General features: G+C 37.9%; 1 protein-coding gene across 1 annotated transcript; it reads right to left on the bottom strand.

Annotated features, from left to right (window-relative positions):
• Positions 1 to 203: 203 nt before the first annotated feature.
• LOC138814288 (vomeronasal type-2 receptor 116-like) lies at positions 204 to 25,704 on the bottom strand. Its single transcript, XM_070003293.1, has 8 exons — positions 25,590 to 25,704; positions 16,530 to 16,576; positions 14,333 to 14,496; positions 6,099 to 6,387; positions 4,181 to 4,987; positions 3,270 to 3,497; positions 2,236 to 2,359; positions 204 to 1,120 (listed from the first exon to the last, which is right to left on the bottom strand). Exons 1-8 carry the CDS (start codon positions 25,702 to 25,704, stop codon positions 204 to 206), a joined length of 2,691 nt encoding a protein of 896 aa, XP_069859394.1.
• Positions 25,705 to 26,013: the final 309 nt, after the last annotated feature.

Raw genomic sequence — 26,013 nt, 5'->3', positions numbered from 1 at the left:
TATGAAATTTGTTCATAACGCTATTCATTTAACTTTAACCCCTACGTGCAATAAAAAATGAAAAAAAGAAAAATGAGCAAAATACCCTTATTCATTGAAGTTAAAATCCACATTACAATGCAATAAAACAATGGAAAATGACTCTAGATTTAGATCACAACTTCTGTATCATAATCAAACATAGGAGATTCTTCGTAAGAAAGCTAATTTTTCCTACTATGTTGACGTTTTTCCCTAAAGCCATGCAGAGAATTTCTATTGGGCATTAACAATATATTGTAACATTTGGGGACAAAAATGCAGCCTAGGAGCCCTGCACCAGAGGCCAAAATGGAGAAGACCTCCACAGCCACCATGACTTTCCCTTTGGCACTGTGGTAGACAGGCAGGAAGGTGAGCCACACACTGCAGAACACCAGCATGCTGAAGGTCAGGAATTTAGCTTCGTTGAAGGTGTCAGGCAGGTTTCTGGCCAGAAAAGCTACAGTGAAGCTGACCAGGGCCAGGGAGCCCAGGTATCCCAGGACACAATAGAATGCAGTGAGGGAGCCCTTGTTGCACAGGATGATGATGTGGCCATGTTCAGAGTGTGCATCTGTGTCCACAAAGGGAGGAGAGGTTCTGAGCCAGAGTCCACAGAGGGTCACCTGGATGAGAGTACAGATGGGGATGATGAGGTTAGGAGCCCCTGATACCAGCAACCCCCTCATTGTTCTCCCTGGAGAAATGGACTTGAAGGCCAGGACCACAATCACTGTTTTGGCCAACACTGTGGAAACAGCCACAGTGAAGACAAGTCCAAATGTGATCTGCTGCAGGATGCAGGTGACTGTGTTGGGACGGCCAATGAAGAGCAAGGAACAGAGGAAACAGAAGATGAGGGAGATGAGCAAGATGTAGCTGAGAGTCCGGTTATTGGCCTTGACAATGGCAGTGTCTTGGTGTTTCACAAATATTCCCAGAACAACAGCAGTTAGCACAGAGAAGCAGAGAGCCATGCAGGTCAGAGCCATGCCCAAAGGATCTCCAAAAGCCAGGAAACTTTCATCTCTCAGGAGGCACTGATTTCTCTGTGTGTTGGCATACTGATGATCTGCACATTTCACACAGTGCTCCATCTCTGATAAAGAGTGTAAGCTATCATTAGTTCTTATTTTGAACTTCTTTTACTTCAAAGAAATTAGGAAACTATTCCCTTAGATGTAAGGATAACATGTCATTAGTAAAATGTATATTTTTTCTAAATCATAACCTCCTCCCATTTCCATCGACTTGTTTCTTCAGACTTTTTCATTCAACTCCTTCTTCTTTCAGTCATTATCATATGTCGTGATAATGAGCACTTTGGGTCATTCTCATGTCCTAACAACAATTTCCTACATGTCTTAACATTTATTAACTGTTTGTGCAATCCACAATAAATACTATGGATTACACTTAATTACATGTCTTTGTAAAACATTAATTTTATCCCAATTGCACCTTCTTGAATTCATCTCATCCTATTTTTCTCTCCAACTCATCTGTGAAGCAATAGGAAGAGAGAAAACCTTCTTGGGCCCTTTATAGTCATGTTCACTTCTTAAAGTCAATCCACGTTTCTGAGTACTTTCTCTGTGCCATGAACAGTCTGGGCAGAGAGAAATAAAGATGTGTAAGATCAATGTTTCCTGTGTGAATAAAAAGGTGAGCACTGTCCAATAAGACATGTTTACTTTCATCTTAGGGTTTATACTTGTCTTAACTTTGAGTGATAAGTGGGATTTCTGGAGCTAAGTTTGCCTGCTGCAATAGAGTATAAAATATTACTGAAATATGCAATTCAAGCACATGGCCTATCACATTTCACCTAACAGTACCACCACTTGTCAAATTATTATTATTATTATTATTATTATTATCATCATCATCATCATAATTATTATTATTTGTGGCCAGTTGTGTGGTCTGAAATCTGGGCCTGTGCGCTGTCCCTCAGCTCTTCAGCTCAAGGCTAGTGCTCTATCACTTGAGCCACAGCACCATTTCTGGCTTTTGTTGTGCTCATGTGGTGCTGAGGAATCAAACCCAGGGCCTCATGCATGCAAATCAAGCAATCTACCACTGAGCCATCTTCTCAGTCCCTCAAAATTAAATTATTAACAGAGAAAAGGAAAAAGGGGTCTGCAATCACAATGTACAAGTTTTGCATTGACTTGTTTGGTTGAGGAAAACTGAGGAGAGTCTCAGACTTACCTGTCATATTAGCAATCTCATTCTGTGGGCAAGGGGTACAATTAAAGCAACAGGCAGCCTTTCCTTCCTGAGGAGATTTCCTAAATCCAGGACCACAAGGCTCACTGCAGACAGAGCGAGGAGTCTGAGGAAAATCAGGTATCTGTCCATAACTCTAAAACTATCATAGCTAAAACTCCCAAAAACCCATTGTTGGAAAGAATTGGTTATTCAGCATAATGTTGCTATGTGGCTAAGTGCAATCGATAAATTGAATTGTGTTATAGACTCCATATCCTATGATTTCTAAAGACTTTTGTGCTAGCCTGTTGAACTAGAGAACAGTATGGGATCTTTGAAAGGGTGAACTCTGTGGTGAGAAAATGAGTCCTCTTCATAACCCTACAGAATTTTCTTAAACTCATGTCATTATATGTTGTCTCCTACTTATCTGCGACAAGGGGAAAAGCCTGGTGGATGACCTCCCTTTTATAGGCCTATCATATTTTCCTCTTAGGTTTACAGTGGTGATGAAGAATGAATCTTCATAATGGCATATTCAGTCATTCCTTTCACCAAGGATGCCTAAAAGGCAGGTCATCAAACCATTGACTGAAATCTCTACATAATGGAACCCAATAAAGCTTCTGAGCCCATAAATTTATGTGTCAGGTACTTTATCCCAGTGTAGGAAATAGGAAAGTATAACCTGACAATATTCTGAATCAAAAATTAGGAATACATGTAATATTATTAATTCCCATCCTGGTCTTGAACCCAATGTCTAGGCACTGGCCTTGTGAATTTTTTGCTCAAAGTTATGACTGCATTACTCTGTCACAGTTCAACTTCCAGATTTTTGTTGGTTAATTGGCCATAACAGTCTCACAGACCTTCTTTTAGGGCTCACTTTTAAATCATGATATTCAGATCTCAAGTATCTGAGTTGGTAGGCTTATGGGAGAAAGTTGCTGACACTCAGGAAAGTGTAAATACAAAGGTGACCTTTGTTTATTTGTGTGTTGATAAAATTATTAGGATTAGACCCAACTCACCTCTGAATTTCCAATGGCCCACTCTACCATATCTTCAGATAAAAACAGTTGATTCCCATGTAGAGCATTGGGAGAAAACTTTCCTACTCTCACCTCAAGTTCAAGACCTTCTGGAAAATTCCAAATGTTCAGAATGTCATAGTCTGGCTCCAATTTCTTTTTCTCATCCAAAATCACATGTTGTCCAACAGAATTGTGAAATTGGATGTTCTTCAGAAAATGGAGCAACTGTAGAGGGACACAATATTATGGTGAAGTACATCCCAAAGTAAGACACAAAATGTGAATTAAGAAATGCTACTCATTACCTAACGGCAATTCTGAATTCAAGAATAGCACTGAGAATGATTGAAGTATCTGTCTAAACAATATAAGGAGGAATAAAAATAATTTTCTGAATCCTGGTCACTCAGAAAAGAATACAAGCCTTTGTTCAAGAGAAACCTATACTATATAGCCACGAATGAGACAATTCTCCGTTGCACAACTAGAGTTTATCAGAAACTCTATGTTTATTAATGTCTATAGTTCGAGAATGTTCCATTTTTATTACCAACGTTGAGGGAAACTAGATCCCATATGAAAAATATAGAAAACTCTGTTCAGCATGTCATCTTTTGGTATTCCTGAAGAAATGTATAGGGAAAATCCTAATTTAGTTTTTACAAGATTAGCTATGGGCACATTGTGGTTATTTACAAGTAAATGAATTTATAACTGACTACTGGTTACTCACACCTGTCATCCCAGTTACTCAGGAGGCTGAGATATGAGGATGACAATTTAAACCAGACTGGGCTTAAGAGCTTGAGACTTGCAAAAATAGTTGAAACATTCAACTTCAGAAAAGAACACACCTTCTAGGAAGTGCCTCTGTTCATAGTATGTGCCATCCACATAGATGACATTACCTGTGCAGGGGAAAGCGTTGTCCCTTTTCTATTTCCCATTATTTGAAGTTCTGTCTGATGAAGAAGCATCTCATGGAGAGCCTTGGCCACAGCATACACAGCATTGTATATATTGTAACTGTGTCCAGACATAGTCATGTCAAAAACACGCCCAGGCAACCAACCCAAAGAGGCGTCATGAGGACAGTTGTCCCATGTCACACAGTCAGACTGAGGATTTGAGCAATTAAAAGACAGAAACCATATCCTAGCAAGAAAAATGTCTTCTGGGTATTTGGAAGGATTAACTGCCTTGACAAAATCTGAGAATCCAGAAACATCTTTATGATGGTGTAAAAAAATGAGAGGTATATGCAATGAGCCTACCATGAAATATTTCCTTTTCATGGTGAAATCCCACTGTGAGTTCATGATACAAACTTTGCCTTTTATTAAAAGTTGCTCAATGAACACGATTAAAGGTATTAGTGAATCATTATCACCATGTATGAGGTGGACATTTGCTGAAGATTTATTTATATCATTATAAACTGCCATGGATTGGAGTACATGTGATATTGATTGGCTTGAGATTTCTAGCTCATAGGCTACACAAACTCTGTTCTTGGCCATCTCTTCTTTCAATTCAGCAAGAGACCACAAACCATTCTCATCCTCTAAGTTCAATAGTCCCACCCAGTTCCAGTTGAAGTGAAGCAGTAAGGAGACCATGGCTTTCGCTATCGATGTGTCCTTTGGAGCCATCTGATAGAGAGCAGGAAACTTGTGATGGTCACTCAGAGCATGAGAAAAAGGCCCAAAGGAAAGCTAAAGGGAAAGGAAATTGGATGCATTATGAATTAGAGCATTGCCATCCATCAAAATTTGAGTCTTGATGTATGTGAAGAAGCAGGTGAAGTAGGTGGAAGGTAGATTTTATTTTAGGTTTTGAAAAAATGTTTTAATTGTTTTTGAGGAGGTGTATAACATAAAAATTGTAAAATGTCTCTTGATCTTTGTCACTATTTTCATAAACTCTTCCCATCTATATCAACCCCACCCACTCTGTAATTCCATTTTCACATATGTACATTGAGTATTCTGTGTATTCCATCCCATCGATTCCTTATTCCTGTCATGTTTTCCCTCAACACTTACCCTTCTCAGTTATGCTTCAGGTTTATGGTGTTTATTTTTGTACTGTCAGTAGATAAGAAAAGTCATAGCATTGAGTTCCACCTGTGTATATACCATGCTTTAATGAAGTTGGTTATACACACAGAGACACACACACACACACACACACACACACACACACAGACACACACACACTCACACGAAGCTATGTGTGTGATACATGTTCATATTTTAGGTCTAGCTGTCCCATACGTGAGAACATATTACCCATCTCAATCTGAGTCTAACTTACTTCATTCAACATAATATCTTTTATGTGTGTGTTTGTGCGTGTGTATGATTGTGCACATACATGCCAGTAGAGGGGCACAAACTCATGTCCTCATGCACTTTGTTGGATTTTTCTCTCAAGAGTGGCCTACCACTTGAGCCAACTTTTTGGTCTACCAGCTTGTTGTTGGGTAATTCTAGATACAAGTTTCCTGAATTGCTAGAATTACTGGTGTAGACCATTAGTACTCTGCTTAATATATTCACACTGCTAATTCATTTTACATTTACTTCTTCTTTTAATGGAGATTATTGATAGGCTTGCAACAATAGATTATCTATTTGTCTTTTCTAACTTTCCATATCCTTTTCCAAACAGTGGATATATATGTATATGTATGTTTATATACTTATTCTTTGATACCACAAAATTTGATAGGTTAATAAATCCAGTCTCTCCTATCATTCTCTCCTAACACCAAAAAGACATCAAACTAGACGGTTTCATAACTTTTGACACCACCATTCTTACCTGTGGAAATCTGTAGAGTCCCAGCAATGTTCCAATTTTCTGAGATGTGAATCCTAATGGTCCTGTAAGTACTGCTATAGACCTGCTGTCTCTCATACAGGAGTAGTTTGGAATCTTGTACTTCCCATAGAACCAAATGAAGGGATTTTTAAGCATTGTCCAATCTCTGAATTGAACATCATAGACATCAAATCCCAGGGTCCAGTTACTTAAAAAATCAGGGTTTTTGTTGATCTCTTCAATAGCAAAAGCCAAAGCCAACACAAACTGATAGTTCTTGAACACAAACCTGCATAATTGGCATAGACATATAGGAGGATTATTAAAAACTTATGACTTAGTATAGTACATACTTGCTTCTTTGCCAAATAATTGTTTAAATTATTACCCCAATTGGAATGGAATATGAATGTAATGTGTTATGGTTGTATAGAGAATTAGATGAAGACATGAAGGGCATTTGTCATGAATACGATTCAGAAACTCAGTTAAGTAGAGAGAGAAAGCTTGCTTCCCCATCACCACCAAACCTTCACTACAGCCAAAATCTGTTGGAATAGATTTTTATGAGACAGGAAATATTCTGTTGCCTTTATCTTAGGGCAAGTAGCTATACCTGTGTGAAAATAAATCTTGTGGTTTTGTCACCCACTTTATTTTTTAATTGTTTTTCATTGTGAGAATATTGTACTGAGGACAAGTTACAGTTACATGAGTACTATAATGAGTTCACTACTCTTCAAGCATTGTTGTCTCCTCCTTTGTTTTCTCCTTACCATCCTTTCCATATCATCTCCACAATTCCCCCCCCACTCCCTGACTAAACTGAAATCTTCCGTTTTTGGTAAGCATCTTCTACATCTCATTGTTGCAGTGGGTCAACCTGTATCCCTCTTTAAACAATTCGTTTTTCCCTTCCTTTCCACAAATTATATGATCATCAAATACAGTGAAAACAGAGGTTATACCATGGGGAAGGGACATAGAAAGCAACAAAAAAACCACATGGTACCTTATAAATACGTTAGAAGCAATAGCAAGAAATGAAAAACCTCTTGTGTTCTTACCTTGTGGTTAATTTACTTAACATCATCTTATATGACCTTTTCTGTTTGTCTCAGAGAATATGTACCAGTTATTGTTAATAACTTAAAGCAATGGATCTATATTTCTTTGGGCCTAGCTTACTTTAATTAATATAATTTTTTCCAAGTCTTTCCATTTCCTAACAAATGGGGAAATGTCACCCTTTCTAATGGAGGCATAGAATTCCATTGTGTATATATATACCACATTTTCTTAATCCATTCATCTACTGAGGGACATCTGGGTTGGTTCTACATCTTCACTATGGTAAACAATGCTCCAATAAACATAGTTGTGCTGGTAGTTTTATTATGGTCTTGTTTGTGAGCATTTGGATAAATGCCAAAAAGTAGGATTGCTGGGGCATAGGGGAGCACTATGTGGAGTCTTTTGGGGAATCTCCATACTGCTTTCCAAAGTGGTTGAACAAGTTTACATTCCCACCAATAATGAAGTAAGGTTGCCTATTGTCCAGATGCCCTCCAGCATCTGTTGTTATTATTTTTAATTACAGCCATTCTAATTAGGTTGAGGTGGTATGTCAATGCTGGAGGGGATGTGGACAGAAGGGAACCCTACTGCATTGTTGGTGGGAGTGTATTCTTCTTCAACCACTTTGAAATTAGTATGGAGGTTCCTCAAAAGGCTCCACATAGAGTTCCGCTCTGACCCAACAATCCCACTTTTGGTCATTTATACAAATTATCACAAACCAGACCATACTAAAGTTACCAGCACTACTATGATTATTGCAGCATTATTTACCATAGCTAAGATATGGAAACAGCCCAGATGTCCCTCAGTAGATGAACGGATCAAGAAAATGTGGTATATTTACACAATGGAATTCTATGCCTCTATCAGAAAGAATGACATTGCCCCATTTGTTAGGAAATGGAGAGAGTTGGAAAAAATTATACCGATTGAAGTAAGCCAGGCCCAAAGAAACATAGGTCCCATGGTTTCCATTATTTGCAATAACTAGTCTATGTCTGAGACAAGCAGAAACGGTCAGATAAATTGATGTTAGGCGAAATGAACCCCAAGATGAGGACTCAAATATTTTCTCTTTCTTGCGATTGTTTCCAACATATTTATAAGATGATTTCTTGGTTGCTCTGTATGTCCCTTCCCCACGGTATAACCCCTGTTTTCACTCTATTTGATATTGAATGCAACAGCAACACCAATCACAGAAAATACTTGCTCATGGAAACTGAAGAATTCATTGCATAGTCTTCAGTAGGTTTTTCAGGTAAAAGAAATGAAATTTCATTGTTTTTTGGATTCAATGGAAAAGAATACATAAAATGTCAAATGTGGCACACAACAAGGCAGTTCTCAGGACAATTCATGTGTGTACGTGCTTATATCAACAAGAGAAAATCGCAAGTCAATAACCTAATCATTGCACTTCAAAGACAGACCTGACAATTTCGGGAAGAATGTGGCATCGTCACAAGTTAACGCCCTATGTATCTGCTGAAACAGACACTTAGCGTACCAGCACATATGTCACCTTAAGTGCTGCACACCAATCAAACTTTACACAGAGACTCATTCTCTCTCTCTCTATATATATTTTACTCTGGTCCTGGGGCCTGAACTCTGGGCCTGAATGCTGTCCCTCAGCTCTTCAGCTCAAGGCTAGCACTCTACCACTTGAGCCAAAGCACCACTTCCATCTTCTTTTCTCCTGCTTATGTGGTGCTGAGGAATTGAACCCAGGGGCTCTAGAGTGCAAGGCAAGTGCTCTACCACTGAGCCACCTTCCCAGCCTGAGACTCATTCTTTTTTTTTTTTTTTCAAATTTTTTATTGTGATTTAGTGGTTACATAATTCCCCAAATTTCACAGTATTATGGGATTGTGATACTCAGTTAAAGTCACAAACACATTCTAACTTTCCTGGTGTAAATTGTCTATCACGGTCTATAACATTTATGAGTTCTATGATCTTTGCGATACAGTTATTTCTTCCACATTGGGTGATATGTACATTTCTTTGTTTTGTATAGCATCAGCTGTTGCCTCTTTCCCACTTCTTCCCTCCTTCCCATCGCTGCCATTGAGTTGCTTAGTTCATTTTGGTCAATGTCCAGTGCAGCTGATGGGTTCCTCTGTTACAGAGACTCATTCTAATAAAGAAGAAATCTGGCAGAAACACAAAAGCAGAAAACATCAATTCAGCATGCAGACTCCTGCTGAGCATCTGCAGCCTAGGCCCCTTGCCTCCCCAGGCAGCCCTGGGAGACTCAGAAGGACATGCCTGAAATGCCACACCTTAAACAGAAGACTAGTGTAATGCTGAAGAAATCAAACCACACTGCAGTAACCCTAGGAACACAAAGAGGAAAAACAGGTCAGATCTGAAATCAGCTTTGAGGACCTCTATTGAGAGGCTTCTGCAGCAGCTGCCACAAACCAGAGAATCAGTGTGTGTGGTGGGGGGGAGGAGGAGAGATAATGAAGAGGAGATTGAGATTGCCACATTCAGACACAGAGGCCCCTCACCAAGACTCCTCTTGCCAGCTCAGAACAGGCTCCAGAATCGGTGAATCCTCATCTGGGACCCTCCCTGAGGATCAGCTCCTTGTGGTTATCCAAACTGCCCTGACTGAAACCCCTGCCTAAGGAGGAGGGAGCATATTTGAAGAGGGCAAGAAACCAAACTCTTTTCCCATACTATTTGTCACTCACTACTAGGGGAGTCCCCTGAGACTTAGCTCTGCCTCTCTGCCAGGAAACTACAACTCCAAAACTTCTCCTAAACTCCTGCCAGGGGATAGCAATGCTACATGTAGCCAGGGAATCAACTGGGAAAACAACTCCATGATCTGCACCTGTGCCAACAAAATACAACTCCCAAACTCTGATGAGAACTCCCACCAGCAGACAGCAACACACATAGGGAACACATACCTCCATGGAGGCACCTGGGAACACCAGAACTCACCTCTACACAGGAAAGAAGGCTAAAAACTATTACCTCCCCTATTACAATTCCCACACAGCATCACTGCTGGTAGCAGCTGCATATAGCTCCAGTATCAAGAAGGGTCAAGTTACAATTTGGAAATAAGTCTCTGCTTCTAAAGGAGTCCTAACTTAGGCAATTCCCATAGAAACTGCAATGCAGAATAGCCCTGATCTCTGGCACACTGAACAGAGATCCTTACTTATTTTTAAGAACAGGAAAAGCTCATAACCCCTAAAGCTGGAAATATCCCAGCAGGAATTACCAGACACCCCTCAGTCCTAACCCTCAATATTTATGGACTTAACTCTCCAATTAAAGACATAGACTGACTACTTGGATCCAAAAGCAAGAGCTGTCCATCTGTTGCTTACACAAGACAAAACTTGCTGACAGAGCATTCTCCAATTGAAAGTTTGGAATAAAGAGGATAGAGTACCAATCCTAATATCCTAATATGCTAAAATAGACTTCAAATTAAAATCAGTAAAGAAAGAGAAACAAGATCATTACATACTAATGAAGAAACTATACAATTATACTATATTTTGATATATATATGAATGTTATAGTATATACTATATATTGCAATTATACTGTATATACTATATACTGATTATACTACATGAACTAAACAAATAACAAACTATACAAAAGATATGACAATTCTAAATATCTTCAAACTCTGGAGCACCCAACTTCATAAAACACATACTACTTGATTTAAAAATACACATAGATCAAAACACATTGATAATTGGACACTTCAACTTATCACTCTTATCTCTGGGTATATTAGCTAGGCAAGACTCACCAAAGCAACCTCAGAAGTATAAACTAAATCGACCAAGTAGATTGAATACACATCTACAGACTCTTACCCAACAGCATTAGAATATACATTCTTCTCAGTTGCCCTGGCAATGCTTCAAAATAGGCCACATGGTAGGTCACAAAGCAAACCTGTGCAAATTAAAAAAAAATTGTCCTTACTCCCTTTAATCCTATCAGACCACACTGGATGAAAATTAGAGCTGAACCTCAAAATCTGTCAGAGATAATCTGACTTATAGACAAATAAACAACATATTATTGATTGAGCAATGGATACTCGAGGAGATTAGAAGGGAAATCCAAATCATTACACAATGTAAGAACAATGACTACAAAGAAACCCCAGCTCCTCTGGGTCATACTAAAGACAGAACACGGGAAAATTTATAGTTCTGAGATCAACATATTGGAGAAAACACAAATGAACATTTTAGTGATGCAACTCAATGTCTGAGAAAAACAGGACCAAGGATAATCCAAAATTAATTTACAAACGTGGTGGGAGTGTAAACTTTTTCAACCAATCTGGAAAGCAGTATGCAGGTTCCTGAAAAAACTAAACATAGAGCTTCCGTTTGGCCCAGCAATTCTACTCCTAGGCATATATCCAACCACAAATCAGACGACACTAAAGCCCCAAGCTTTAAACAACCATTTAAACAACAAGGACATCCATTCTCTCCATTCCTCTTCAACATAGCATTGGAATTGCCAGCAAGAGTAGTAAGCAAGAGAAAGACATTTAGGGGAACCAAATAGGGAAGCAAGAAGTAAAACAGATATTATACTGTACTAAAAGGCCTCCAAATATCTCCTCTCTCAAGCTACTAGAGTTGATATAGAACTTTGGCAAAATTGGCAGGTATGAAATCAACCCCATATCGACTGCTTTCTTTAGGCTATTGAATAAAACCAGTCAGATATTAAAGGTATTAAAAGTGTGTTTATTGACACACTTGCCCATCACACTGTAGTGAGGCCAGAAATCAACAAAGAAAGCAGTAAAGACATGCACAGAATATGGAAACTCTATGAATTATTTGTCAACCATAAATGAATAACTTAGTATAATTAAAAATATTCAATTTAATTAACTGATTACTAATTGCTTAAATGAGGTGTTTTCAAGGAAAATTTCTTTTTTAAAAGTTTTATTTTTTTATAAAGATGTTAGTACCTGAGTAAGGTAATGATTATATTCCTTGTCAAACATTGTTACCCACCCCTTTGTTTTTCTCCCACTATCCCTTCCATCCCCTACTCTTCCTTGCCTCCCCCAAAGTTGTAAAGTTCATTTCCTACTTAGTGTCTTGTATGTATCTCTTGCATGGTTCATCCTTTGTCCTTGTTTCAGCATTTTGTTATTCCCCTGGCCCAAATCAGATAAATGTACACACAAAAACATAGGATACTGGAATCAAAGACAGTGATTGCCAGCGGTAAACCAAAGAAAAAATAAAAATTAAATTAATAAGAAGAAAGAACCAGATACAGCATATGGGCAACAACAAGGTCAACAACCAAAAAAAAGACCTGTTGTTCCAGGTCTGGGTGTTAATTATATATGTACATATGTACATATGTACATAGCTATTGATATATTATGGTTCTCTGTCAGGACTATCTAAGGGACAAACTAATTATTTCCAATGAGGGAAACTATAGAGCCTCTGTTTCTTTGGGACTGGCTTACTAAACCTAATATAATTGGCTTAATTAACCTAATATATTGGTACAGATTTGGACATCAGAGCTCAGGGTTCTGATGCATGGATGCCAGTCATCCTAAAAATAAAGATGTCTTGTCTTCAGGTCTGTGTTTGGTTGCCCAGGCACTGTTCTTATCAGGGGAATTACCATTTCCTCTGCTTTCCCTGGGACTGGGGGGGTTAGGTCCCCGGTGACAATCCTAGCCTTGAGTCTTCACTTTCTCTGGGTGTGGATCATGCTTTGAAGCCAGGTTGGGCAGGCATGTTGGTGAGATTCTTATCTCCCTTTAACTACCAAAAATTGCCATAGGTGGATCTGTGGCTCAAATGCTAGAGTACTGGCCTTAAGCAAAAGTGTTCAGCGATAGTGCCCAGGCCTTGAGTTCCAAGGACCAGCACAAATGAAGACAGATAAACATACCAATGACATATAAGATAAGGCCATATCTATTTCATAGCTCAGAAGAGAGTAATTGCTATCCTTGTATCACTGCTCTCGATCATGGGCAGCTACCTCAGTGTCTAATTGTCACACCAGCCCTTGTAAACAAGTACAAATGATATACACAATGACATTTTCTTTTGCAATAGGAATCAAATAGTTTGCTAGAATTTCTTGATGATCTTCAAGTCATTTTTCTTTTTTTTTTTTTGGGATAGCCTTTTATTAGTGAGTCTCTCTGTTCAAGAGCAAAATCAAGCAACATACATGAGCACAAGTAAAATAGAACTTGGGCAGATAAATTTTTCTGTAAGTCATCTTTATAATGCTAACCTGCCTGGTAAGGCATTTGTTGTGTAGCATATCTGACATAAAGTAATGACACAAGGCTTAGGGAAACAGTAACTACTTCTCTCCAGTGAGAATGAAAGAGAAACAGAGAGAGAGAGAGGCAGTGTGTGTGTGTGTGTGTGTGTGTGTGTGTGTGTGTGTGTGTGTGTGTGTGTGTGTGTGTTAGACAGATCTAGGTAATGAAATCAGTGCCCAGACACTGTCCTTGAGCTTTTTTCCTCCAGTCTAACACTGTCACTTGAGCAACAACTTCATTTCCAGCTTTTCGTTGATTAATTATAGATAAAAGTCTCCCAGATGTTCCTGCATGGGCTGGCTTCAAGTACTGATCCTTAATATCAGCACCAAGAGTAAAATTAACAAGCCTGAGCCACCAGCTGATGATAAGAAATTTTATCCATGTTCTCAAAATATAGGGGTTCCTAAAGCAAAGCTCTCACAGTACTGACCTATGCATGAAGGAAATGTGGTTGCAGACTTTTAGTACAGATCTCACTGCAGTGACTCAGGGTGATTGTAGTAACATCACTTCATCTATTGCAATGATAGATGAAATGGAGGAGATACAGGCATGCTGGAGAAAAGTGAAGAATTTACCATCTTGGAAAGATGAAGCTGTATGGAAGGAAAATAAAATCCTGTCCTACTAGCAAGCAGAAAATTGCTTAACAGTAGATGTAAGATAAATAATGAAATTGAGCTGCTCCTGGTACAATAGAGATGGAGTTCATCATAGAAAAGACAGAGAACATTGATGTGTGCACCTAGATTTTCCTTAGTCTTTGCCCATCCTCAGAATGAAACAGCAAATGGGAATAGAATGATGAATTACTTACGGTGTGTGCTCTTCTTGACTGGAAACATGGCTGTTACTGTGGTCTATTACAAAAGTGTTCAGAGGGAAAAACCCAGTGATGGTCACATCTCCATCCATGTGTGCTCGGCGCTTCATAGTAGAGAAGCAGCTATTGCCAGCCAAGGACCTGAAGAGGAGGGGAAGCTGGAGAAGAAGGAGTTTGAAAGTCAAAAGGTACATGCCTTAAGCCTCTGCCAAGCTGAAATTCTGTCTGGATGTGAAGCCACATGTTAGGCATACATATTCATATATGTTTTTATAAGTGCATATGTGTCCTTTTATTGATAGAGATCTACACTATAGCTCTCCTTTCATCAAAGCCTCTTGTGAGTCCCCAGAAGTCATGTGTATAAGTATTCCCTGGAGCTCTACATCTGTGGCTTTCATCCAGGAGAAAAACATGAGTAGGAAAACATGTTTGTCCATTTGTGTTCTTCACCCAGTAGTTATGATTTCATCAAAGACAACAGATAGTGAGGCCCCAGAGATAGAGTTTTCCAGGATGTAGTTTGTCCAGCATCTCTGTCACAAAACCATTTGCATGAAAGTCATTTGGGATGGTGCACCTGATTTCCCTCAGAGGATGCTATGCCCTGTGCATGGTGAAATGTCCACACAAAATCTATGCCTGTGAGGAATCAGCTAACATTTTGAGAACATCACACCCAGAAATTCAATTAACACACACAATGTAAATAATAGCCATAGAATCTTAGCGGTTGATACCAGCAGCTTTCATACGAATTCCATATGAAAAGGCCTCTAGAAATACAGCCATTTACTATTGCCTGAGGAAGCAGTATTGCTTATGAACCCACCAATGATTTGCCAATCACTCACAACCAACGTCGAAAGTGATTTCTACTTTGACATTCTGAAATGTTGCCGTCAAATTGGTAATTGAATTTATACATGCAAATATAGATGAAGATATTTCCATGCGCCACTGGGTTGAGAATAAGTGGCAGGAAAGGAAATTCTTCTGTATCACAATGCTAAAGCAGTATCAAAAGCAACTCTATGTTTTCAAATTGACAACATGTGTTACACCCATATTCCATGCAGAGACTTCAGAGGCTCTGGAGAACAGAACTACCTCAGGGTAGTGGACATATTTTGTTCCACTTGTTCACAATCATGCACTGGGTATCAAAATGCATACCACATATGTACTTTTAAAACACAGGTGGATAGATGCATAGAATTCTGTTGTATGAGTATAGCACATTTTCTTTTTTAATATATGTTTATTGTAAAAGTACTGTACAGTTAACAGTTACATGAGTAAGGTAATGAGTACATTTTCTATCAGGCATTGTTATCCTCTCCTTTGTTTATACCCTACCATCCCTTCCCTCCCCACTGCTCCTACTCCTTCCCCCAGCATTGTACAGTTCATTTTCAACATAGTGTCTTGTACATCTTATTATTATTACAATGGGTCAAACTGTATCCATATTTCAGCATTTCATTATTTCCCTTCTTCTCTCCAAATTATCAAAATATGTATGTAAGATGTAGGACTCTGGAATCAAATACAGTGAAAACAGGGTTATGTTATGGGGGAAGAATATACAAGGGAAACAAAATAATCACATAGTACACTATGAATACATTAAAACTATAGCAACCGAAGATAAATCCTCTTGTGTCTCTATCTTGTGGTCATTTTGCTTAACATTAACTTATATGGTTATATGTATATACCTTTTGACCTTTTCTGCTTGTCCTATTCATATACTAGTTATTACAAATAAGGGAAACTGTGGGACCTATGTTTCTTTGGGCCTGGCTTACTTCACTTAATATAATTTTTTCTAAGTCTTTCCATATCCTTACAAATGCGACAGTATCATTTTTTCTGATAAAGGCTTAGAATTCCTCTCTCTCTCTCTCTCTCTCTCTCTCTCTCTCTCTCTCTCTCTCTCTCCCTCTCCCTCTCTCTCTCTCTCTCTCTCTCTCTCTCTCTCTCTCTCTCTCTCTCTCTCCATATATATATATATAAAACTTTTTTTTTTAATTGTGAAAATACTGTACAGAGGGTAACAATTACATGGGCAAGATAATGAATACATTTCTTATCAAGCATTGTAGCCTCCTCTTTTGTTTCTCCTTCCTATCCCTTCCCATCCTTCCCCCTGCCCTGCCACTCAATCTTCCTCTCTCCCTCCACCCACCCAATGGGTGGCAGCCAGGGAGAGAGTAATGGCACATAATAGAGAATCTGACAGATAAATAGAAACACAGAAATAGAAAAAAATGGAACAAGGAAAATGTAGCCATAGAAAATTATTTTTCTTGGGGCTGGGAAGTTGGCTCAATGGTAGAGTGCTTGCCTTGCATGCCTGAGGCCCTTGGTTCGATTCCTCAGCACCACATAAGCAAAAAGAAAAAAACCGGAAGTGGCACTGTGGCTCAAGTGGTAGAGCGCTAGCCTTGAGCTGAAGAGTTCAGGCCTTACCAATGGACTCAAAAAATATTTTTTTTCTTTTGTGTTATAATAAAACTTTATTCATAAAAGGAAGGCTGGATTTGGCCTCTGCGTCAAGGTTTCCCTATCTTTGTTTTGTGAGTGCATGTGTGTGTGTGTGTGTGTGTGTGTGTGTGTGTGTGTGTGTGTGTGTGTGTGTATGTGTATGCACATGTGTATGTGCATATGTCTGTATGTCTTTATGTCTGTGTCTGTGTCTGTGTCAAGTGGTATTGCGAATGAAATGTCAAATGAAAATTGTATCTGATTTGTTGTTGTTTTCAAAGGTTTAGATATATACTGTGGAAACATTAGGGACTATGCATGAATAAAAACAAAATACAGCAGGCAATTAGGGTACTTTAATGTTTTAGAGGAAATAAAAAGTAATGGATAAAGAGGCATCAGATAAACAGACTTCATGTGCCCTATAATACTATCATAATGAAAACCATTTGTACCATATATACTAGAAAATTTAAAGTAATCCAAAAATTAAATTTAAAAGACAGTCCACTTACAGTTGGAAAAATAACTTCTCTTTGGCCTGTTTGCCTAAACTTAATTTTTTTTGTAGTCGGTGATGGGATTTGAACTGTGGACCTGGGTACTGTAGCTCAGCTCTTCAGCTCAAGGCAAGCACTCTACCACTTGAGCCACAGTGCCACATGTAGTTTTCTGGTGGTTTATTGGAGATAAGAGTCTCATGCACTTTCTTTCTGGGCTGGCTTTGAAACCTGACCCTCATATCTCAGCCTCCTGAGTAGATAGGATTACAGGCATGAGCCCCTTGCAGAGATAAACTTAATTTTTAATCCATTAAGGTAAGCTAAACAGAACCTCATAATTGATCCTATATATATCTTGAAATGTCAGCTTTACAAAAAAAATCTAGGATTTAAAACCTAATGTAGGATCTGTAAAAGATTTCTACAGTGAAATTTAAAGCTTTAAAGTAAGAAATTAGGAAAGCAGACAATAGAAAGAATTCCTTTTTTTTCTTTTTTTTTTTATTGTGAAAATACTGTACAGAGGCGTTACAATTACATGGGCAAGATAATGAGTACATTTCTTACCAAGCATTGTAGCCTCCTCCTTTGTTTCCCCTTCCCAACCCTTCCCATTCTTCCCTGCCCTCCTCCCCAGAAAGTTGTAAAGCTAATTTTCGACATAACAACATGTACATCTCATTGTTCCAATGGCTCCACCTGTATCCCTATTTAAACTATTTGTTTTTTGCCATTTGCCTCCATAAAATATACCAACATCAAATACAGTGAAAGCAGGGGTTATATCTTGGGGGAGGGACATACAAAGCAAAAAAGAAATAATCTTATAAATGTGTTAGAGACAATCGCATGAAAGAAAAAAAAACATTTGAATACATATCTTAGGGTTCATTTCCCTAACTTCACTTTATCTGACTTTTTCTGCTTGACTCAGACATGTACTAGTTATTGAAAATAAGGGAAACCATGGGTCCTATGGTTCTTTAGGCCTCGCTTAGTTCACTCAATATAATATTTTCCAAGCCTTTCCATTTCCTAACAAATGATGCAATGTCATTCTTTCTGATGGAGGCATAGAATTCCATTGTGTATATATACCACATTTTCTTGATCCATTCATCTACTGAGGGGCATCTGGGTTGGTTCCAGATCTTAGCTATGGCAAATAATGCTGCAATAAACATAGTCTTGTGGGTAGTTTTATTGTGGTCTTGTTTTGGTTAAAGCCCAAAAGTAGGATTGCTGGGTCATAGGGGAGTCTATGTGGAGTCTATTGAGGAACCTCCATATGGCTTTCTAAATTGGTTGAACAAGTTTACACTCCTAGCAACAATGCAGTAAGGTTCCCTTCTGTCCACATCCACTCCAGCATCTGTTGTTATTAGAGTTCTTGATTATAGCCATTCTAACTGGGGTGAGGTGGTATCTCAATGTTGTTTTGATTTGGATTTCTTTTATGGCTAGGGAGGTTGAGCATTTCTTCATGTGTCTATTGGCCATCCTTCTTTCCTCTTCAGAGAAGTTTCTGTTTAAGTCCTTAGCCCAGTTATTTATTGGGCAGTTGTTTCTTTGAAGATTTGTTGCTGGGGGGGATTTAATTTTTTGAGTTCCAGGTATATTTGAGACATGAGACCCTTGTCCGTTGTATGGTAGTGAAGATTTTCTTCCAATCCTTGGGCTTTCTATCGATCTTGCTAGCTATGTCCTTTGTCATGCAGAAGCTCTGCAGCTTCAGCAGTCCCATTTTTCAAACCTTTCTTTGATTTGTTGTGTTTCTGGGTCTTGTATAGCCAATTCTTCCAGCACCATTTGTTGAATATGCTTTCTTCAATCCCGTGTTCTTTGTTCCCTTATCACAGTTTAGGTGGCCGAAGTTCTTTGTATTTATTTCTTGGACCTTAATTCTACTCATTAATCCTGAGGTGTGTTCATGTGCCAGTGCTAATATATTTTTACAAATGCAGTTTCATAATAGAGTTTGAAGTTTTGTATTGACATTGTTCCAGCACTGTTCTTTCTGGTAAGGATTGTTTTTGCTATTTGGAGTCTTCTATTATTCCACAGGGATTTTGGTATTGTGTTTTGTATTTCAATGAGGAATGTTGTTGGGATTTTGATGGGCATTGCATTGAGTTTGGAGAGAGCTTTGGGCAGTATTGTCATTTCATGGTATGAATCTTCCCAATCCAGGAACATGGAAGGCTTTTCCACTTTTTTTTGCTGGCTGTTGAGCCTGCTCTGTGGGATTGGGTAGTGTCCCTCAGCTCTTCAGCATAAGACTAGTGTTCTACCCCTTGAACCACAGGACCACTTCTGGCTTTTTCTGTTTATGCAGTGCAGAGAAATTGAACCCATGGCCTCATACATAAAAGGCAAGCACTCTACCCCTTAGCCACCTTCCTAGCCCAGTTTTTCCACTTTTTAAAATTTTCTTAGATTTCCTTTTGTTTATGTTTGTAAAGTTTTCTCCATAGAAGTTGTACACATCCTTGGTTAAGTTAATTGCTAATTTTTTTTTAGGCTACTGCAAAAGTAGATGCTTTCCTGATTTCAGCTTTGCTATTCTCATTGTTGGCATTCATAAAAGCCACTGAAGGTTGCATGGCTTCCCTAGTTTGTACTAACTAGAATATGTCTATGATATACTTAAGAGGGAATCTCAATAGCCCAATTGCTAAGTTCTTAGGAACATATGTAATGAAGTATATCAGCATGAACTCCAAGAATTGAAAACAAGTTGTTCTTCTTGAAATGCCCTGTATATAGTCATTTCTTTTTTTTTTTTTGTTTCAGTTTTCTATTCTCTTTGACTTGCATATGAGTTTATGTGCTCTGTGGAAAGGAAAGTGAATTATAGAAAAATAAGGAGAAAGGATGATTAAATACCACAGTGGTACTCACTTGACACTATGTTGGAAATGATGTATACAACTTGGGGGGAAGGCAATATGGAGGGGGTAATCAGGAGAAAATGAGGGAGGGGTGACAGTGTTTAAAAAGAAATGTAATTATTACCTTTCTTATGTATTTGTAAACCCCCTGTTCATCATGTGATAATAAAGATATTAAAAAAGAAGAAAAGCTGCTGATTTTTGTTGGTTAATATCAGACCCTTCTTCCTTGTCATAGTTTCAGATGAGCTCAAGTAACTTGGGACAGGAGTCTGTGGTTTTCTTTAAATAAAGGATCATGCCATCTGGGAAGAGGGAGATTTTCACTTCTTTTCATATTTGGATACCCTTTATGTTTGTCTCTTCCCTTTCCTAGAGTTAGGTAGGAATTTCAATATTATATTAAAGAGGAGTGGAGAAAGTAGTGTTCCCTGTCTCAGTCTTGATTTTGGTGGAAATAGTTTTAACTTTTCACTGTAAATTATCATTCTGTCCATTTGTCCTATACAAGCTTTATTATACTGAGGAATGTTCCATGGTGTCCTAGCTTTTGCCTATCTTTTACCATAAAGGGCTAGTGGGTCTTATCTAATGCTGTTTTTGTTATCTATTGAGGTGATCATGTAGTTTTTGTCCTTGTTTCTGTTGTTGTTTGAATTACATTAATTGCCTTGCATATATTGAACCAGCTTTGTATTCTTTTAATGAGTCCTGTTTGATCATTGTGTATGGTTCTTTTGCTTATTTGTTAATTTTAGTTGGCCCAAATTTTATTGAGACTCTTTTGCTGTTCATCAATGAAATAGGTATATAATCTCTTTATTTGATGAGTCTCTCTTGCTTCAAAGCATTGATTTTAGCGTATAGGTCTTTTTCAGGTCTTTTCTGAGGTTTTGAATGCTAGGTTTTTTTTATAGCCAATATTTGAAGGTATATATGAAATCAATTGTGATTTTGAGTTAAGTTACTTTTATTTAATGTGTTAAAAATTAAGTTTGTTTCAAACAGATAAGAGAGCTTATTTTTCCAATTCCAAATAGATTGATTTTTAAACGTAATATTTGTATTACTTAAAAGTTTCTAGGATATAGGGTAAAAATGGATTTCATTGCAATAATTTTATATGGACTCACAAATTCTTTGGATCTCATATGGCTTTATCCATTAAGTTTTGTTCCTCTGCTATTTTAAATGATCCTAATGGCCTGCAGCATTTTATCTTATTCATGCATGTAAAATCCCTCATGTTTTCATAGAATATATCTAAAGCTTTTGAAAGGTACAGAAAATCAGATAAAAATTTTCATATAGCATTTGACCCCTAATTACACCCTGTCCCACACAAAACCAAGATAGGCAAATCATATCTCACGGGTCAAATCTAGCCTACTTTTTATGAATAAAGTTTTCTTGGGGCACAAAAGAAATCTAATTTCATGTAGATATGTTTTCCTCATTCGATTCCTCCTATTTCTGTCCTATTTTTATTCAAACTACTCTTTTATGTGCCATTGGCTTTCTCCATGCATGGCTTCTATAAAAACTTGCTTCAACACATCAGACCATCCATGTAGCATTCTCTTCATTCCTTCATTTTAGGGAAAAGAGGGTTGTGTGAATTTACTGAAATCTCTACTATGACGAAGTTAGCAGGAATTACACAAAACTATGCCAAACACTAAAATCAAATATTTTCCCATCCACTTCATATAACACAATGAGGATTCAGTATTTTACACAGTAATATAAAATCAAATCTAATAATGAAATTGTAAAGTAAGAAAGCTAGACAAAAGCTAGACAAAAAAGTATTTTGATCATATCTGGATTACCATAGGGAAGAAGTTGGAAATATAGTATACTTACATGTTCATTTGTTAAACAGCAGGCCCTCATAAAAATTCCTTCATTATACCCGGAATTCTCCCAAACCACAAGGGAATTAAATTAGAATTCAACACCAGAAGCCCCCAAAGGAAATCTTGTAACACATGGAAGCTTAACAATCCACTGTTGAATCTCAAGTGGGATATGGAAGATTAGAAAGGAAATTCATATTGTCATGATATTCAACAAATGATCACACAAATTTCCCGCTCCTCTGGGACACAGCAAAGGCAGTACTCAGAGGCAGGTTTATAGCTCTGAGTTCCTATATCAACAAATTGGAAAGACCTGAAACCAACAATTTAATGAAGCTCCTATAGCTCCTTGAAAAAGAACAACAAGGGCTGGGCAGGTGGCTCAGTGGTAGAGCGCATGCCTTGCCTGCATGAAGCCCTGGGTTCGACTCCTCAGCACCACAGAAGCAAAAAGAAAAAAGCCAGAAGTGGCACTGTGGCTCAAGAGGTAGAGCGCTATCCTTGAGCTGAAGAGCTGAGGGATAGTGTCCAGGCCCCATGACTGGCCACCAAAAAAGAAAAAAAAACAATAAATTATACCCCAATCCACTAGATGGACACCAATAATTAAAATTAAATCCAAAGTAAATCAATTAAAGTACCAAAACCAAGAGATAAAATGAAAAAGACAAAGAGTTCGTTCTTTGTAAAATGAATAAAATTGACAGACCCTTAGCAAATCTTACCAGAAAAAGAAGAGAACACACCCAAATGAGGAAACTCAGAGATGACAGTGGAAACATCACTACAGAAACAACCAAGATTGAGAATATAATAAGGGGACACTCTCAAACATTTATGAGAATTTGAAAGATATGGATAAATTTGTAGCAAATATTGACATTCCCTAAAGTAAGATGATTTAAAACAACAGACCTGTATTAAGCATCAAAATAGAAGCAGAAATAAAAGAGCTCCCAGCCAACAAAAGTCCATGAACTAATGGATGTATAGCTGAATTCTACAAGGTGTTTAAAGCAGAATTTACAACAATACTCCTCCTTCTTTTTAATAAAAGGATAGCAAAAATTCACTACCACATTCTTTGTATAAAACCAGCATAACCCTCATCCCAAAACGAGGGAGTGACTCATTAAAGAACGTGAACCATAGACACATTTTTTGTTCAAAATCTTTCAAAACTTCTCAAAAAAATGTTGGCCAATCGACTTCAACAACTCATCAAAAGAATCGTACACCACGATCAAACAGGATTCATTTTAGGGATACAAAGCTGGTTCAATAAACGCAAAACAAATAATATAATTCATCACACCAACAAGAGCAAGGATAAGAACCACACACAAGATCCAATACCCCTTTATGATGAAGGTTTTGGAAAATCTAAGAATCCATGGAACATTCCTCAATACAATAAAGGCTGTATATGACAAACCTACAGCAAGAATTATACTTAATGATGAAAAGTTAAAGCCATTTCATCTAAATTCAGGAATGAGACAAGGGTGTCCACTCTCCTAGCTCCTCCTCAACCTAGTATTAGAATGCCTAGCTACAGCATTAAGACATGATACAGACATAAAGGGAATCCAAATAGGAAAGGATGAAGTAAAACTCTCCCTCTTTCAGATGACACGATCTTGTATTTAAAGAACACCATGGACTCCACTCCCAAGTTACTTGAGCTGATCAGAAACTTTGGCAAAGCACGGGATAAAATTAACCCTCAAAACTCAATGGCTTTCCTGTATGCCAATAATGAGAAGAGTGCGGCTGAAATTAGAAAGCCCCACAAAAAAAAAATTAGCAGTTAACTTAACAAAAGAGATGAAGGACCTGTATGATGAAAACTTTAAAAATCTGACAAAGGAAATTAAAACAGACCTAAGCACGTGGAAACAGCCCTCTCCCCCATGCTCCCTGATTGGGAAGATTAACACTGAGAAAATGGCAATACTGCCAATGGCTATCTACAAATTCAATGTGATATCTATCAGTATTCCAACCTCATTATGTAATGAAATAGAAGAAGCAATCCACAAATTCATATGGAACAATAAAACCACGGATAGCAAAAACAATCTTTACTAAAAAGAATAGTGCTGGAGGAATATCAATTCCAAATTTCAAACTCTACTACAAAGCTCTAGTAATCAAAACAGTTTGGTACTGACACAAGAACAGACCCTAGGGACAATGGCATAGGACTGAACCCAGAAATGAACCCACAGACCTATAGCCACCTAATCTTTGACAAGAGAGCTAAAGAAATAGAATAGAAGAAAGACAGTCTTTTCAGTAAATGGTGCTGGCAAAATTGGTTAAACACTTGTAGAAAACTCAAACTGGATCCGTATATATCATCTTACCCCGAATCAACTCCAAATGGATGAAAGACCTCAAAATAAAAGCAGACTCCATGAAATATTACAGGAAGGAATAGGGCTCCTTTGCACAGGCCTAAAAAAAAAATAAATTTTCTTAATAGAGACCCAGAAGGAGAACCAATCAAAGAAAGTTTGGACCAATGAGAATGCATGAAACTGCAGAGGTTTTGCATGACAAAGGACATAGCTAGCAAGATCAACAGAAAGCCCCCAGACTTGGAGAAGATCTTTAGTAGCCATAAAACAGACAAGGGTCTCATATCTAAAATATACTTAGAATTCCAAAAACTCAATTTCCTAACAACAAATCCTCAAAGAAACAACGGCACGATTAACAAATGGGATAAAGACTAAAGAGAGACTTCTATGAGGAGGAAATGAGAATGACCAATAGACAAATGAAGAAATGCTCAACCTCTCTAGCCATAATAGAAATGCAAATCAAGATAACATTGAGATTCCACCTCACCCCAGCTAGAATGGCTATATTCAAGAAATCCTGTAACAACAGTTGCTAGAGGGGATGTGGCCAAAAGGGAACCCTACTGCATTGTTGGTGGGAGGGTGAACTTGTTCAATGACTTTGGAAAGCAGTAAGGAGGTTCCTCAAAAGATTCCACATGATCTAGAATTCCCACTTTTGGGCATTTACCAAAAAAATTGTAAAGAAAGTCATACCAAAGCTATCAGCACAAGCATATTTATTGCAGCAATATTACCATAGCTAAGATATGGACCCAATCCATATGGGCACAGTAGATGAATGGCTCAAGAAAAAAATATGAATTCTATGCCTCCATCAGAAAGAATGATATTGCCTCTTTTGTTTGGAAATGGAAAGACTTGGAAAAAATTATATTAAGTGAAGGAAGCCAAGCCCAAAGAAACATAGGTCACCTGGTTTCCCTTGTTTACAGTGACTAGTATATGTCTAGGACAAGCAGAGAAAGTCAAAAGTATGTACATACAACCACATGAGATAATGTTAAGCAAAATATACCCCAAGACAGGGACAGAGAGGTTTTTTTTCGTAGGTGCTAATGTGTTTAATGTAGTTACAATGCACTATGTGATCCTTTTCTTTCTATTTCTTGTATGTTTTCCCTCTATGGTATTACCTGTGTTTTCACTGGATTTGTTGCTGGTATTCTGCACCATGTATATATATTTTTGTAATTTGGGGAGTGGAAGAGATATTGCAGCAGGCTTAAATGGGGATGCAGGCTGGCCCATTGTGGGGAAGAGATGTACAGGACCCTATATTGAAAACGAATATTACAATGTCAGGGAGGGTTTGGCGGGACGAGTTGTGGAAGCAGGGCGGGAAGTTTTGGTAGGGGGAAAATAAAGGAGGCGGTAACAACACTTGCTATGAAATGTGTTCATTACGCTATTCATTTAACTTTAACCCCTCTGTGCAATAGAAATTTAAAAAAGACAAATGAGCAAAAGATCCTTATTCATTGAAGTTAAAATTCACATTACAATGTAATAAAACAATGCAAAATGACTCTGGATTTAGATCACACCTTCTGTATCGTA

Source organism: Dipodomys merriami, unplaced genomic scaffold, assembly GCF_024711535.1.
Source record: "Dipodomys merriami isolate MVZ:Mamm:240054 unplaced genomic scaffold, mDipMer1.0.p SCAF_6, whole genome shotgun sequence".
NCBI classification, from domain to species: domain Eukaryota; kingdom Metazoa; phylum Chordata; class Mammalia; order Rodentia; family Heteromyidae; genus Dipodomys; species Dipodomys merriami.
This window is presented reverse-complemented; position numbering and strand designations above follow the sequence as displayed.

Coding starts and splice junctions, on each gene's coding strand:
- LOC138814288 (XM_070003293.1), bottom strand. CDS start 25,704: ATGGGCCAGCCTGCATCCCCATTTAAGCCTGCTGCAATATCTCTTCCA. Junction 4,988..6,098: donor GACTCTACAGATTTCCACAG/GTAAGAATGGTG, acceptor CTTTCCCTTTAG/CTTTCCTTTGGGCCTTTTTC. Junction 2,360..3,269: donor GGGCCATTGGAAATTCAGAG/GTGAGTTGGGTC, acceptor GATTTTCCTCAG/ACTCCTCGCTCTGTCTGCAG.